This window comes from Triticum dicoccoides, chromosome 6B, assembly GCF_002162155.2.
Source record: "Triticum dicoccoides isolate Atlit2015 ecotype Zavitan chromosome 6B, WEW_v2.0, whole genome shotgun sequence".
Lineage (NCBI taxonomy): Eukaryota > Viridiplantae > Streptophyta > Magnoliopsida > Poales > Poaceae > Triticum > Triticum dicoccoides.
Window position 1 is genome coordinate 513,498,822 of NC_041391.1, and position 12,938 is coordinate 513,511,759.

The 12,938-nt window shown below is 48.8% G+C and overlaps 1 protein-coding gene and 2 long non-coding RNA genes across 5 annotated transcripts; 1 reads left to right on the forward strand and 2 right to left on the reverse strand.

Annotated features, from left to right (window-relative positions):
* Nucleotides 1-1,305: 1,305 nt before the first annotated feature.
* On the reverse strand, nt 1,306-4,677 carry LOC119324469. 2 transcript variants are annotated; one of them, XR_005156961.1, is made up of 4 exons: nt 4,299-4,677; nt 2,026-2,128; nt 1,679-1,767; nt 1,307-1,530 (listed from the first exon to the last, which is right to left on the reverse strand). It is a non-coding gene; the product is annotated as an uncharacterized LOC119324469 (long non-coding RNA). The 2 variants fall into 2 exon arrangements; XR_005156960.1 differs by lacking the exon at nt 4,299-4,677 and having other exon boundaries at nt 1,306-1,530; nt 2,026-2,248.
* A 1,340-nt stretch (nt 4,678-6,017) lies between these two features.
* LOC119324839 lies at nt 6,018-9,503 on the reverse strand. 2 transcript variants are annotated; one of them, XR_005157203.1, is made up of 4 exons: nt 9,292-9,503; nt 7,540-9,217; nt 7,257-7,363; nt 6,018-6,606 (listed from the first exon to the last, which is right to left on the reverse strand). It is a non-coding gene; the product is annotated as an uncharacterized LOC119324839 (long non-coding RNA). The 2 variants fall into 2 exon arrangements; XR_005157204.1 differs by having other exon boundaries at nt 7,257-7,412.
* Nucleotides 9,504-9,700: 197 nt separating this feature from the next.
* LOC119321726 (transcription repressor OFP8-like) lies at nt 9,701-10,800 on the forward strand. Its single transcript, XM_037595284.1, has one exon. It carries the CDS (start codon nt 9,799-9,801, stop codon nt 10,693-10,695), a length of 897 nt encoding a protein of 298 aa, XP_037451181.1. The 5' UTR covers nt 9,701-9,798; the 3' UTR covers nt 10,696-10,800.
* Nucleotides 10,801-12,938: the final 2,138 nt, after the last annotated feature.

Genomic DNA, 12,938 nt, shown 5'->3' on the forward strand with positions numbered 1-12,938 from the left:
TTGTGAGAATAAAAGCATTGCTACATTCTAAAGCTAGTCCAACCATAACAAATGAGATTTCCATAACAATGATAAATGAACTCTTAATAAATTGAACACTTAAAAAACTCTTAATAAATCAATGATGCTTTATATGCATCATCTCAAATTGCTTTGCATGGTTCTTCAAATAAAATTTCATAGCTGCACATAACGGAACATTGGGACATGAAATAAATCTGACCAGAAGAAAAAGTACAGCAAAAGGTGGTCTAGTGAGTGGTGAGTAATGATAACCTGTTAATATAATGTAGTTTAGCTTTGCCATCACGCACATGAGGACTGGAGGAGTGTTGCCTTTAGAGCCAGCCATGATGGACAGATGGATATAAGCTAGCTCTGATTTGCAATAGGAGAGGAGCAGCCTAGTGTGATACAAATATGTCCACCATAGGAGAATCTCATAAACTGAGACAACCAGGGCGCCATATTCGTCATCGTCAAGAACCTCCTTTGCCCTGTCAAACTGTGGTGTCGAGCTTGGAGGCAGAGTGGCGAATGGCCAGAGTGGTGCCTTTGCCAAGAACAGGAACGACACAAGCAAAAACTCTCGGAACACATTTGTGAATGATGGAAAATATATCACACTGAATTTTATCTAAACTTCCCCTTAGTAGTAACAACAACAGATGTGTTCAAGGAGGTGTTGCTTGTGTCGTCCCTGTATCTGGAACGACACAACCAAGAACTCTCTGAACATATTTGTGAATGATGAAAAATATATCATACTGAATTTCTAAACACCCCCTTGGAAGTAAAAAAGCAAGAAAGCACATCATCTATGGCTCTATTGGAAAAAAGGTATCCAGCAACACTGACCCCAGACCGGGCCAACAAGATGAGTTGCCCATAAATAGAGGGAACCCGTTGTCTGTTGTCAAACAGAAAAGAAAAAAGTTCAAATTAGAGCACGTCACCCGTGATAAGAAGCTAAGTGTCTTTTCCACTTAATATGGCACAAGTTATACCACAGAAATACAGGAAAACAATACATTTAAGATTCAGTAAATCTGGCACATATATTGCCACTTGAGAGTCAGAACTAAATAGCAAGAGTTTTAGATACCAATGGTATCATTTTGACTGACCAAACCAAATTGAATGCTATAAGCAACGGATAACTTGAGTATCATGAGGGGATGTTGCATCGTGTTGTAACATTGTTACTGCAGTAAAAAGTAAAGTAAAGCACAAACCTATAAGCTAGGGACTTTGTGAAAACAAAAGTCATTTCTAGCATGAATAAAATAAATAATGTAGTAATAAACTTTGTTATAATATGGCTTCATATTCTGAACAGTGCAGGCAAAGGTTTTTGGTTAAATATTCTGAAAATCTGCATCTGTTGTACATAGATGTTGCGTGAGAATATCCAAACATAGTACATATATATGCAATTAACTATTATAGCACATAATAGAATGAATACAAAGAACTGGAAAACATCAATGGGTGCTTCTACCTAAACCAAAAGGCGGTTCAATCTTCCTTCTGCAAAGGACAACCTTATTACAACAAATTTAAGAGGGAAAGAAATATAGGCAATCACTACCTACATAACACATCACAAAAGCCATATGCTTAATTACACCAGGAGCTCGATCGCACAAAGTTTCACAGCTCAAACTTCTACACTCACCGGTCCATCCATCATCCATGGCGGATCCACCACATGCTTGGCTTCAAGTTTGGATGGTTTGCCACCTTCATCTCACACGACATGTCACACTGCATCCATGAATCAATCCAGTTAATGTTCCAGGACATGAAAAAATTCAGAGTAAATCCATCGCTGCATGCATGGGTCGATGAAAGATGGTCGATCAATTGTTCAATCAGATGGATTACAAGTGAGAAGCAGTTGACTCAGATGGCACACGACGCATAGCTCGACCTTTGGATGTCTAATGGTCGCAAAACATAAAGGTGGGATGATTCCGTAACTATACTGAAGGTTTGTGCGATTAAGACCACTGAAATATATACCTGATTGCGAGTATTTCTTCACGCCTTTGCTGGCGTTCCTCGGTGATGCCCAACAAATATCTCAATAGACTGAAAACAGCAAAGTCTGTTTGTTGTTGCTTGCCTGAAATCAGCAAACTCATGTACATATAATACTGAATTTGACACTGCTTTGTAGTGCTTCCAACTACTGATAGATATATAGAGTTCACCGAGTAGTACATGGTTATGAGTAAGATGATAGTTTAAGGATCAAGGATCAAGTACTCTTATCTCATTGATCACTAATAGTTGTAAGTTTCAGAATGTGCATTGTGCACAAATACTGACAGTACAGAGTTCATCGAGAAGTCAAAGGTTATCTGTAAGAAAATATCTTTGCAATCAAGGGCGAAATACTCTGAATAGGCGTTCATACAATATCTGGCAAGAATTCGGGACCTACCTTATAACCTATAAAGGGGGCAAACCTTTCAAAATGATTGTAGGAAATATGCATCATCCAACTTTGTTTCAAGCACAATACCAATTAAAAACGTCACGTTGCTGTCACAAAAATACATAGAACAATATTTACAATTAGCCAAGAAAATTCAGTATGGACGTATGTTAACCTGGAGCTGTCGCAAGGTTCAGTCTTGACCTCATGAACAAATTCGATCTCAAATTGACTTGAGTCGCATGATTTATGGATGAAAAAAATTCAAAAACAGTGGCATAGAAATATATCAAAACAGAGATATTTTATCTTCCATGCGCTGCTGTGAAGAAACCAATCAAATGTGAACCTGTTATTCGATATGGGATATAAGGGAAAAGTATATTTTTGGTCCCTTAATTATTTCGAAAGTATAGAAATGGTCCCTCAACTTCAAAACCAGCAAACCATAGTCCCTTAATTTCTCAAACCAGATAATTTTAGTCCCTCAATTTTTCAAACCAGATAATTTTAGTCCCTCTGTGCTGCTTTGTGTGGTTTTGACCGGGTCTACGTCCACGTGGCGATCCCAGGTGGATCTTCTCGTTGCTTATCATTCGAACTTGGCTAGGCATTTCATCAAGCAGTTGATGCGCGTCCAGCAGCAGGAGAATGGCGTGGGCATGGAGGCCTCCGGCGAGGTGGCTCTAGTCCTTGGAGACCTCCGTAAGGCCGCTCCGGCGCTTCCCGCAGCGCGCCGCCCACGGGGTTGACGTGAAGGCTGCCGCCGCATGTGTCCGGCCCGCTGGCCGCACGCACAGCTCCGCCCTGGCCTTGCTGTTGTACGAGCTCGCATGTATGCGGAGGCCAAGCTGTCGCGTGCGTCTGCGCCTGCTGACTGCACGCAAAACTCTGTCCCAACCCTGCTGACCTCGCCATGCCTCGGCATCCTGCACCTTCTCTGCATCAGGAACCCGGCCTACAGCCATCCCGTCGGCCCGCACCGTCGTTGCACGTTCGCTGCCGCCACCCGCGAGTTCATGAGTCCCGTCATCACAACGCCCAGCAATCACGGGCGACCACATCGTCGCCCTCTCACACCGAGCGCATCACGCAAATCACGCACACAGACAAGAGCAGCAACGTCAACCCAGCACGGAGCACGCACACTCAGCGCGAACGGTAGCACACACACACAAGCACAAATCCTAGAGCTACTCAATGCGCAGCAGCCCATCAACTCCTGGTGGAGCGCGTCGCGTGCAAGTTCCTCCGACGGCCGTGCGCGCGTTCAGCCACAAGGAGCGTTGAGCGCAAGAGCTCAAGCAAGAAATAGAGCCGTGGCGAGGGAGTGCATGCTGCCGCGTGCCGCCTCCGGAGCCAGGCTTGGTCATCGGCGAGCTTCAGAGCACCGGCATCCAGGGTGCCGACACACGAACCGTGTGCTGTTTGAGGTTGAAGATGCTCATTACAGTGGGGTCCATAGGTAAGTTAGAGGGATAAATAACCGGAATTAAAATTTAAAAAATGGGTAGAGGTGGTGGGGCCCACACTTTGCCAATCCGAGTCAAAAACCGCTCAAAGATCGGCAGAAAACCACCCAAAGTTGCACGAGGGACTAAACTTATCCGGTTTAAAAAGTTAAGGGATTAAGTTTTGCTGGTTTTGAAGTTGAGAGACCATTTCTATACTTTTGAAATAATCGAGGGACGAAAAATATACTTTTCCCGGGATATAAAGAACACAATATGGAGCGTAGCTTGCTTTCTGTTTGAATTTTTGTCTGCTATCCTCAAGTTGAGATGCTATGATCTAGATGCATCTATGGAAGTAGCTTATAATGATGTATTTCCCTTCTGGATATGCTAAGTTTTACCTGTCAATGTTCAGTACCAGCAGCAATTCGTAGCGTTCCATTGGGGGTGCAGATACTCCAATGCCTAGCTAGAGAGCAATTGCATTGGCCTTCTTCTTCACCGGATTGATTCTTTCCAAATCAGACACGGGTCTCGCGCGCAAGCACAACGCCGTTCACGGCCTGCAGCCCCTGAAGCAAGCTGTTGACGCCGGCATCGTCAAGCTGCAGTCGCCGTCGCTGGCTCCAGGACAGCACCTCCTCCTCGTCGCCCGTCAAACCACCGCCCCGGCCCCGGCGCCATCGGCAACGGCCCGACGCCATGCTGCCGCGCCCGAGCCCCGGTGAGGCAGCCTCCATCCTCCCAAGCGAGCACGCCGGCCGCCGCCGCCCTCGCCAAGCCCCCGTCGGAGCCCCACCGGTCGGCGTCCTCCTGCGCCTCCTCGACCCCGCCTCCTTGCGCCCGCGCGCCGCCGCCTTGGCCTCGCCTCACCGGCGACAAGCCCCCGCCGGAGCTCCCCGAGCTCGCTCGCCTCCTCGCCGGAAGCCCCCGCCGCTAGGAATGGATTCGCCAACGCCAGCCGGGACGCCGCGGCGGTGGCGGTGCAGGCGGCGGCGTCTCCCTGGTTCGGCGGCGGCGGCTGTATCCCGGGAGAGGAGGAGGAGCGGCTTGGGATCTCGTCCGCGTCTTCCCTGCGAGGTCCACGGCGGCGGAGGGAGAGTTGGGTGAGTGGAGGGGCGGATCTGGCCGCCGGCTGATTCCTTGGGTACGGGTGCGGGGAGAGGGCGGCGGCGGTCGGGATGGATCGGCCGGGGAGGGGGAGTAGTGGTAGATCGGGCGTGCGATCGGGCGTGAGAAGGTCTAGTCGGCGCGGGAGATCGATCTGCTCGGGCTCGAGGGTTTTTTTCGCAAAGGTTTTTGGCAGAGATGGGATGATGACGAAAAAAAAACGGTGGTGGGGGATGACGAAAATAAACCAGTGAAAATAAACTGCGTGGACTATTCACCAACTGCTTCATTAAGAGTACAGATAAAGCGCCTCTTTATCTAGACTAGTAAGTGTGCACGTGCAATGCACGTCTTGTCAGAATTCAAAATTCGAATACTTAAAGCTTAAATTTTCAATCCACATATATGTGCAATGATTTCAATACATTCCATAAACTCCGCGAGTTTAAATTTTGATGAGATCTCCTACAATATACCGAGATTTAGTACATCATCGACATCTATCTCAGTTACCACTCGGATAGAATAGCTATACAATTCCCAAGTCTCTTTTCCGGTATTACCAAATCAATATCCAGGGCATCCTACCATCTACTGGTCTCGTGCACATAAATGAGTTATCAAAATTCCATATTTGAATGTTATCAACCATATCACAGCCCCTTCACAATTTCACCTAAAACAGTCTAAACCCCACAATGAAAGTGTGAGAAGACACATGAACTGAACAATCTCTTATAGATTCTTCATTATAAGATGGCAAGGTCTCAAATGAATTCACAATTTAATATTTGTTCCCGAAGAAAAGCTAGGAAGCAACCAGAAAGTAGTGAGATAAAATATAACACCGAAAATAAGTGCCAATAAGTGTGAAGATAAAAGATCATAGTATTACCTGATGTTTTTCTTTTTTCTACAATTACCACTAAGCTTAAAGAAAAGATGACTTAAAGTTCCGAGTACATTAGTCAGCAGGCCATTACCGCTAGCTCATAACATGCTACTGAATCTCAGGTCACAGCCATTAAGATTGTATAGATTATAGAGTAAAGCAACACCTACAGCACATTGATTCAAATAATTTCATGTACATCTTGTCCCAGAAGCTTGCACTGAGACCTTGAGGCTTCTTCAGTCAGGTTGCATTTCAGACGCATCTGAGTTTTGTTTGGTTTTCAGCACATGAACCAGTTGCAGCACCGGAACCGGGACGACATGCGCTCGGTCTTCCGGATGCGCTCCACCTGTCACGCCAGCCAGAGTGCCCGCCAGTTCTACCTCAGCCTCGACCCTCGCCTGCTTCCCCTCCACCTTGTGGCCCAATGGGGACAGTCTCTTGGTCATGTTGTTCTTCGCCCGTGCCCTCATCTGACCAGCCTGCACCTGACATATATTTGCACAATTACAACCAGCTGAGATTTGTTTCACAGTTTTGTTAAGAGTTCAAAATTTAGAGCAGAGCTGGTTAAGAGATGGCGTGGCGGCTCCGGCCAGAGTGCCGCTCCTCGACTACTCCTGGCTGTCGATTGGCGTCATCTCTGTGCCTACGCCCCTCATCGACACCGATGACGACAACTACGCTGCTGCTGGACCGCCTGCCTGGGTGCGGAGCATATATGTCAATTCGGTAGAAGTTTTTGCTCTGCCGGAGATGGTCTACTTAGGAGGTTACATTCTATGCATCATTTTAGTTGATTTTAAATTTGCAGCGGCGTGTTTAATTCCTGTTGGCTAGAGTTCAGAAGATATTATTGCCGGCCATCAGAATTTTTCAAAAATAACACAAATAAGGTTTAGTACGAAGACTATTTTTGAGTTATTCACAGGAAAAAACAAACATGTGCCTTGTGCACTAAGTTCATGTTGCAGGATAATAAATTGCCTTTAATAATAAGTTCACTGAAACTTCAAAGAAATGACATAGAACTATGGCAGTACTATGACATACTGAGTGCGTACTTACAAATGAACTTTCACTATTTTCATCCCATCAAAAGTTCAAATAACCAGATCATGACATGTAGGTCAGAGATAGACAAGAAATTCAAATGAGTAACAAACCAATAAACGATTCAAAAAATGTAGAAAGTGCCTTTAAAATTGTGTTATAACTTATAAGCCTCTCTAACAAGTGGCACCTCCATCATGTGGGCCAAAGGATGGATTTCGTACAATGACAAATAACTTCAATCTTCTCACAACTAAAAAACACATGGAAAATGATAATGAGAAGTACAAATTATGTTCACCTTACTATATATCATATTGAAGGATTTTACTGTTCCGATAAACGATTGCAATGTTCCCTCAACTTCAGCTCTGTCTCGGCATAGTCTTCATTCAGATTATAGTCATACTGGGCACTAGAGACTACCCTGTTAGTGTAGATAGTATACTGCAGTGTACTGTCAACAAACTAACTAATAAGATATGCGTGGGAATTTCAGATAGAACTGTATAAATTGATATTGAATATATGACCAGATCACAACTGTATGAATAAGGAAATAAGATCCAGTGCTGAATTTATACCTTTGAGGCTAGCTCCTGAACCATCTGTTGCAGATATGACATCTTTTTGGTATACTCAGAGAGCTTCAACTCTAATTCTGCTATACCAGGCCTGCAAAATGATAATCAAACTGAGTGAAATGGTGTTTTTTCTTGAAATTGCTTGTCAACTGGGGGTCACAAGACGGCAACATATATCATACCATTTCTAAATTATATGGTTGCTAGAAATCTGCGCCTTCTAAATAATACAATTGACAAAAACATCGAATTGGGTGCACTTACAGGGGGTAAATTGATTGTATTTGGACACCTTCAGGAAAATATAATGAGAAAATAACTAAACATTGGATGATTTAATTTGCCAAATGTCTGAAAGAAAGGACATGAAGCAAGTATGCATGGCCCAGTAAAACTACCTAAATTAGCCTAACAAGAGAGAGAACTGAAAAATGCTCAATGTTAACTTGAACTGACTTACATTTTACTCGATGAAAGATGACACAGATTCATATAAGCTTCTAGTAAATGCACACAGAAAAAGGGATAATCTGAAACTAAAAGTAAAAAATTACATGCAAATTGTACTTCCTGCATATAGGGGAAACCGTTCAAACATCACATTCGGCTGTCAGCAAAGAACTATGTAATAGGTAAGTGTTTTCTACCCCAGTACTGATAGTACTTGGTAAGGAAACAATAGTACAAATAGAGGAACAACAAACTTCAATCCAACTTGTGAGAAGCATGGGCTTGCATCAACCATCATTGAATCTTACCAAAGAAAAAATCAAGCCGGGATCAAACAAAAGCACATGTCAGAACCTGCATATAGTGGCATTGAGAGAGACAGAGGGGAAGCAAGAAGGATTGGTAGAGAGAGAGAGAGAGGAAATAACGATATGGAGAATCTCATCTTGGCGTCATCCGCCACGCTCGACATTGCTTACGCACATGTCACTGCCCAGCCATGCCCGTGGTCCTGACCGCTGCTCCCGCCACTTGTGCCGGTTGCTGCGCCATTTTCATCGTGGCCACACGTCCTTCGAGCTGCCGCCCGTCAACATCCGGGGTGACGGAAACATGGGCTTCCAAATGCTAAATGAGGATTGCTCCTTCAGATATAGTCAGCAGAAAAAGTTGAAAAAACATATACCGAATGAAGAATGCATGAGATTCTCCAAGTAAATATGCTATAACATTACACCTTATGACAATACACTTAAATAATCAACAGCAACATTACACCTTAGGGCGGCTGTAGGCTGGACGCAAGGCAGCTGGGCCGAGGCGAAGGCTAACGACCCATGGGATGAAGCGGACGTGGGACGCAGGCGCGGCCTTGCTCGATCCCGTGCGCGTGGAGGCGGCTGGAGATCGTTCGGGGGCGGCGGTGCTAAGGGATCTTGGCTGGTGACGAAGACCAGGACGGACCAGGACGCCGGTGGAGCAACGGGAAGCTGGGACGGCGGATACGATGCGGGCTCCACGGATCCGTCTGTTCCCTGCCGAATCCGGTGGCAACGATGGCGGTGCAGAGCATCAGGGCGCCGTGGCGGGGAAGACCTGCGCTCAATGCACCCGACCGCCGCTGCTAGGCTCACCGACATCGGCCTCGCTAGTGCCTCCAATGGCTTCCATGCCGCCGAGCTCGGGGCCATCGCGGCCGCGTCCCCCTGCCCCCGGTGGCCATGGCGTCCTGTAGTTTGGGAACAGAGAGAGATTAGTGGGGAGAGGGGGAGAAAATGAAGGAGGGCGTTGGGCGCGGTTGACCGGCTGAGGAGGTCGGCGGCGGCTTGCAGGAGCGCGAGCGACGACTGGAGGCAGGGTCGACTCGGGTGGATCGGGGGGAAGTGCACAGAAGGAGGAGAAGCGAGGAGCGGCGGCGCCGTTTTTCTCGATCTGGGAAGAGAAAGAAGGATCGAGGAGGCACGATTCACTTGGAATCGGCCCGAAAATTAAGGAGCTGATCGAGGATGCAGTTGTTTCCGCTATGCGGGCGTGCAAACGCGAGAGTTTTCGTCCGTCGTTGTTTAATAGTAGTGTAGATAGAAACGAAAGTGGGTCGTGTGCGCCCATGTGTACAGGGCAGGGGGCTAGCTGCCTAGCTGAGCGATGCACACTTCTTCTTCTATATAAAGCCCCGAGGCCCCGACCCAGCAAGATAAACCAAAAGTGGACAACCTAGAGCGCTGCGCAGTTAGCCTCACACGAGCAAGTCCCTCCGGGTGGTAGTGCCGTCCCACACGCGCACACTCCGGAAGGACAAGAACAGAAAGAATGTTGAGCCCCGGCATTTCGGTCAAGAAGCGCCACGGCGGTGCCGGGTTCGCGCTCGGGTGTGGCTGCAAGGACGCCAAGAGCGTGTCGGTGGTCCCCGCGTCGGTGTCTGCGTCGCCCTCGCCGTCCGGCGCGGGTACATCGACCACAACCGAGACGCGGCGCAGGGGCGGGAGGGCCAACCCGTCGGCGTCGATGACGACGGACACTCTGACCTCTGCCTCGTCGTCGTCCTTGCTATGGGAGGACGCCGTGGCGGAGTTCGAATGCGGCGACGACGGCCACTTCAAGATGGAGGGATCAGCAGCCACGCAGAGCTTCTCCGGCTTGCTGCGCGAGCTCAACGAGCTGGAGCAGAGCGTCGTGTCGTGGGGCCGGAAGAGCCACCGCAACCGCGACAAGAAAGCCTCGACACCGCCACCGGAGCACAAGAAGGCGACCATGAAAAGTGGCGTCAAGGGCGGCGACGTCACGACTGGCGGCGCTAAGGATCGCCGCGTCGGTGACAGCGTCGAACCGGGGACTGTTGACGCCTGCGTGGAAGTTGGGCTCGACGGCAGCGTGGCAGTGGTGAAGCAGTCCGAGGACCCGCTGAGCGACTTCCGGCAGTCGATGGTGCAGATGATCGTGGAGAACGGGATCATCGCCGGGGAGGAGTTGCGCCAGATGCTCCGCCGCTTCCTCACCCTCAACGCGCCGCACCACCACGACGTCATCCTCCGCGCCTTCGCGGAGATCTGGGACGCCGTGTTCGCGGCCTCCTACGTGCCCGTCCCCGCCACCGCCCCGCCCAGCAAGCACACCCGCCGCGAGGAGCCCGCCGACGGAAGGCCGCCCATGCCGAGGACCCCTCCGCGCCACCACCACTCGCCATCGCCATCAGCATGGCGCGTGTAGACGTACCGAAACGTGCTACCTCGATTCAATATACCACTACCACTGTATCATTTCATTTAATTTCCGGTTAATTAGTATTGGAATGGCCACTGGCTTATTATTGTACGTGAGTGAATCCGTATAAGAAAGCTCTTTGTGTGATTTCGTACTATTTGTCTCCGTTGTTCTCACGTGCAATGCAGCTCCATTTGCTACAAAGCCAGCGCGGATTCCCGCCTACGACAAGCCCGAGCACGTAGGCGTGCCGGCGTCTACCAGACTACCGGAAGATAGATCGGGCGTGCGTTGCTTCGGTTAGGAGTTGGACCGATGGGGAGTGGAGACGAATGCCATGCATGCACGGGCGACAGCCAGTTGTGGTTGGATGGGAACGGGAGAGAGAGTAGGGTCCGTCTCGCTTGCATGCGCGCTCGCCCGTGCATTGCGGCCGGGGCAACCTGGACTGCATGGTCCATACGGCAACTTAAATTGTCCGGTGCCCTTTCTCCTAGCTTGCTAGCACTGGATTATTCCTTGTGAAATTCCTTGCCGTGCATGCATGGCTCCCTGCTCCTAACAATGCCAAAACTCGTACTATGTCAGCACCATTATTGCATGTACTCACTGGCCATTAGGTGATCGGTATAGGTCACTTATCTACTGTGGCTACCTAGCATCAATCATCGCCATCTCTGACCAAGTTTCTCGCGTACGTATACGTTGCTTCGTTCTTCGATCGCGCGCGCATCTGCCGACTGCAGGCATCATATCGGCAGACGATCGAGATAGGCGAAACTGGACGCACGTGGTCGACGCAATGATGCGCTGGTACACGTATACACGACGGGGCGAGACAAGCACGAAAAGCGTATGGAATCTTTGCGCGCATATTACATGCGTACCGTATGGAGGCGATCTAATGTCCGAATCCATTTCCTTTCCTTCCGAGGCAGACCCCGCGTCCACGGGCGCGATGGCGTTTGTGCCGTTCCGTGTGGACGCGGAACCGAACAGATCCGTCCGCGCCAGCTCGCATACGGGCCACGGGAAGGGACAACGGCCAGGCCAGCCCGGGGTCGCAGGTCGTCGTCCCCTCCGCTTGTCTCCACCCCCGCCCGCGGCATCCTCCGTACGTCATCACAGGTCACCGGTGCCGCTAACCGTTCCTGATCTCCGTGAGATGCCCCTGCGCGGAGGCTGGCGGGTGGGGGCCAGCGCGTGCGTCGGGATGCGGGGTCTTCCGCGCGAGTCATGAGTAGGCGAGGACAGCGCGTCACCGTCTCGGTCTTCCAGTTCAGTTTAGTGCAGTAGAGAATTTGGAGTGTCTGCCTATGCTTAGCAGATAAGACGCACGGCGTGGACCGTCCATCATGGCCTGGATCGATCATGCAGCCCTGTAAATTACGGAGCAAGTTGAGCCTCAACTTGAGCGCCGGCGAGACGCAGACGCATCGGCGATCGAGAACGTGTGCTGTTCTTTGGTTTTTCTACGTCAGAGTGAAGTGAGCAACAGTATTACAGCACAAGCGAACAGTACTAGTGTTCAGCACTAGCGTCTCTACGCAAACAACAACGCTATGAGTCATGAGTAAATACAACGTGGCGTAATGGTGTCGTCACCGCTGTTAATCCTGCAAGTGTTGTGCCCTTGGGAGAAGGCTCGTAAGTACGTCATCATGGTACTGAGTACTACTACTGGTTCGTTACTCCAGTCCAGCAAAAGCAGCCATGGGAATCGCCGAATCGGATACTGACCGAGTATATACAGTAGTTAAACAAGATTAAAAATAGAGATAGCTGGACTTGTAAGAAAATTATCATATTATTAGCAATAGGTGTAGCTCTTGAGTAAATAGAATTTTTTGTACCCGAAGCATTTCTCGATTTCTCCGGATTTTTCGTCAGTCATGGTATTTGCTATTGGAGTTGGTTGAACTTACCCGCCATATACCATCCATAAGTAGGTAACTGCTTCCCCAAAAAACAAAAAGCAGCTAGTGCTTCCTTTTGCCATGACCAAAAGTTTTGTATGTGCGCCGCTAGCACACCAACATTTCGCCCGTCCCTTGATATGCGAACGACGTTCCCCACCCGACATGCAAACGATGGTGCACATCTAACCATCGATACCCAAAAGCAAATCGGAGCAGGCCACATGATCATTTATCAAGCACCTTTTTAGTGAGATCGGCCTATAAAATGCTCACAGGAATTAAGGCTCAGAGAGAAGACTGGTTAGAGAATAAAACAAGCCACTCGAACCA

What these genes read in the sequence shown, in the direction of transcription:
- LOC119321726 (XM_037595284.1), top strand. Translation starts at nt 9,799, where the DNA reads ATGTTGAGCCCCGGCATTTCGGTCAAGAAGCGCCACGGCGGTGCCGGG.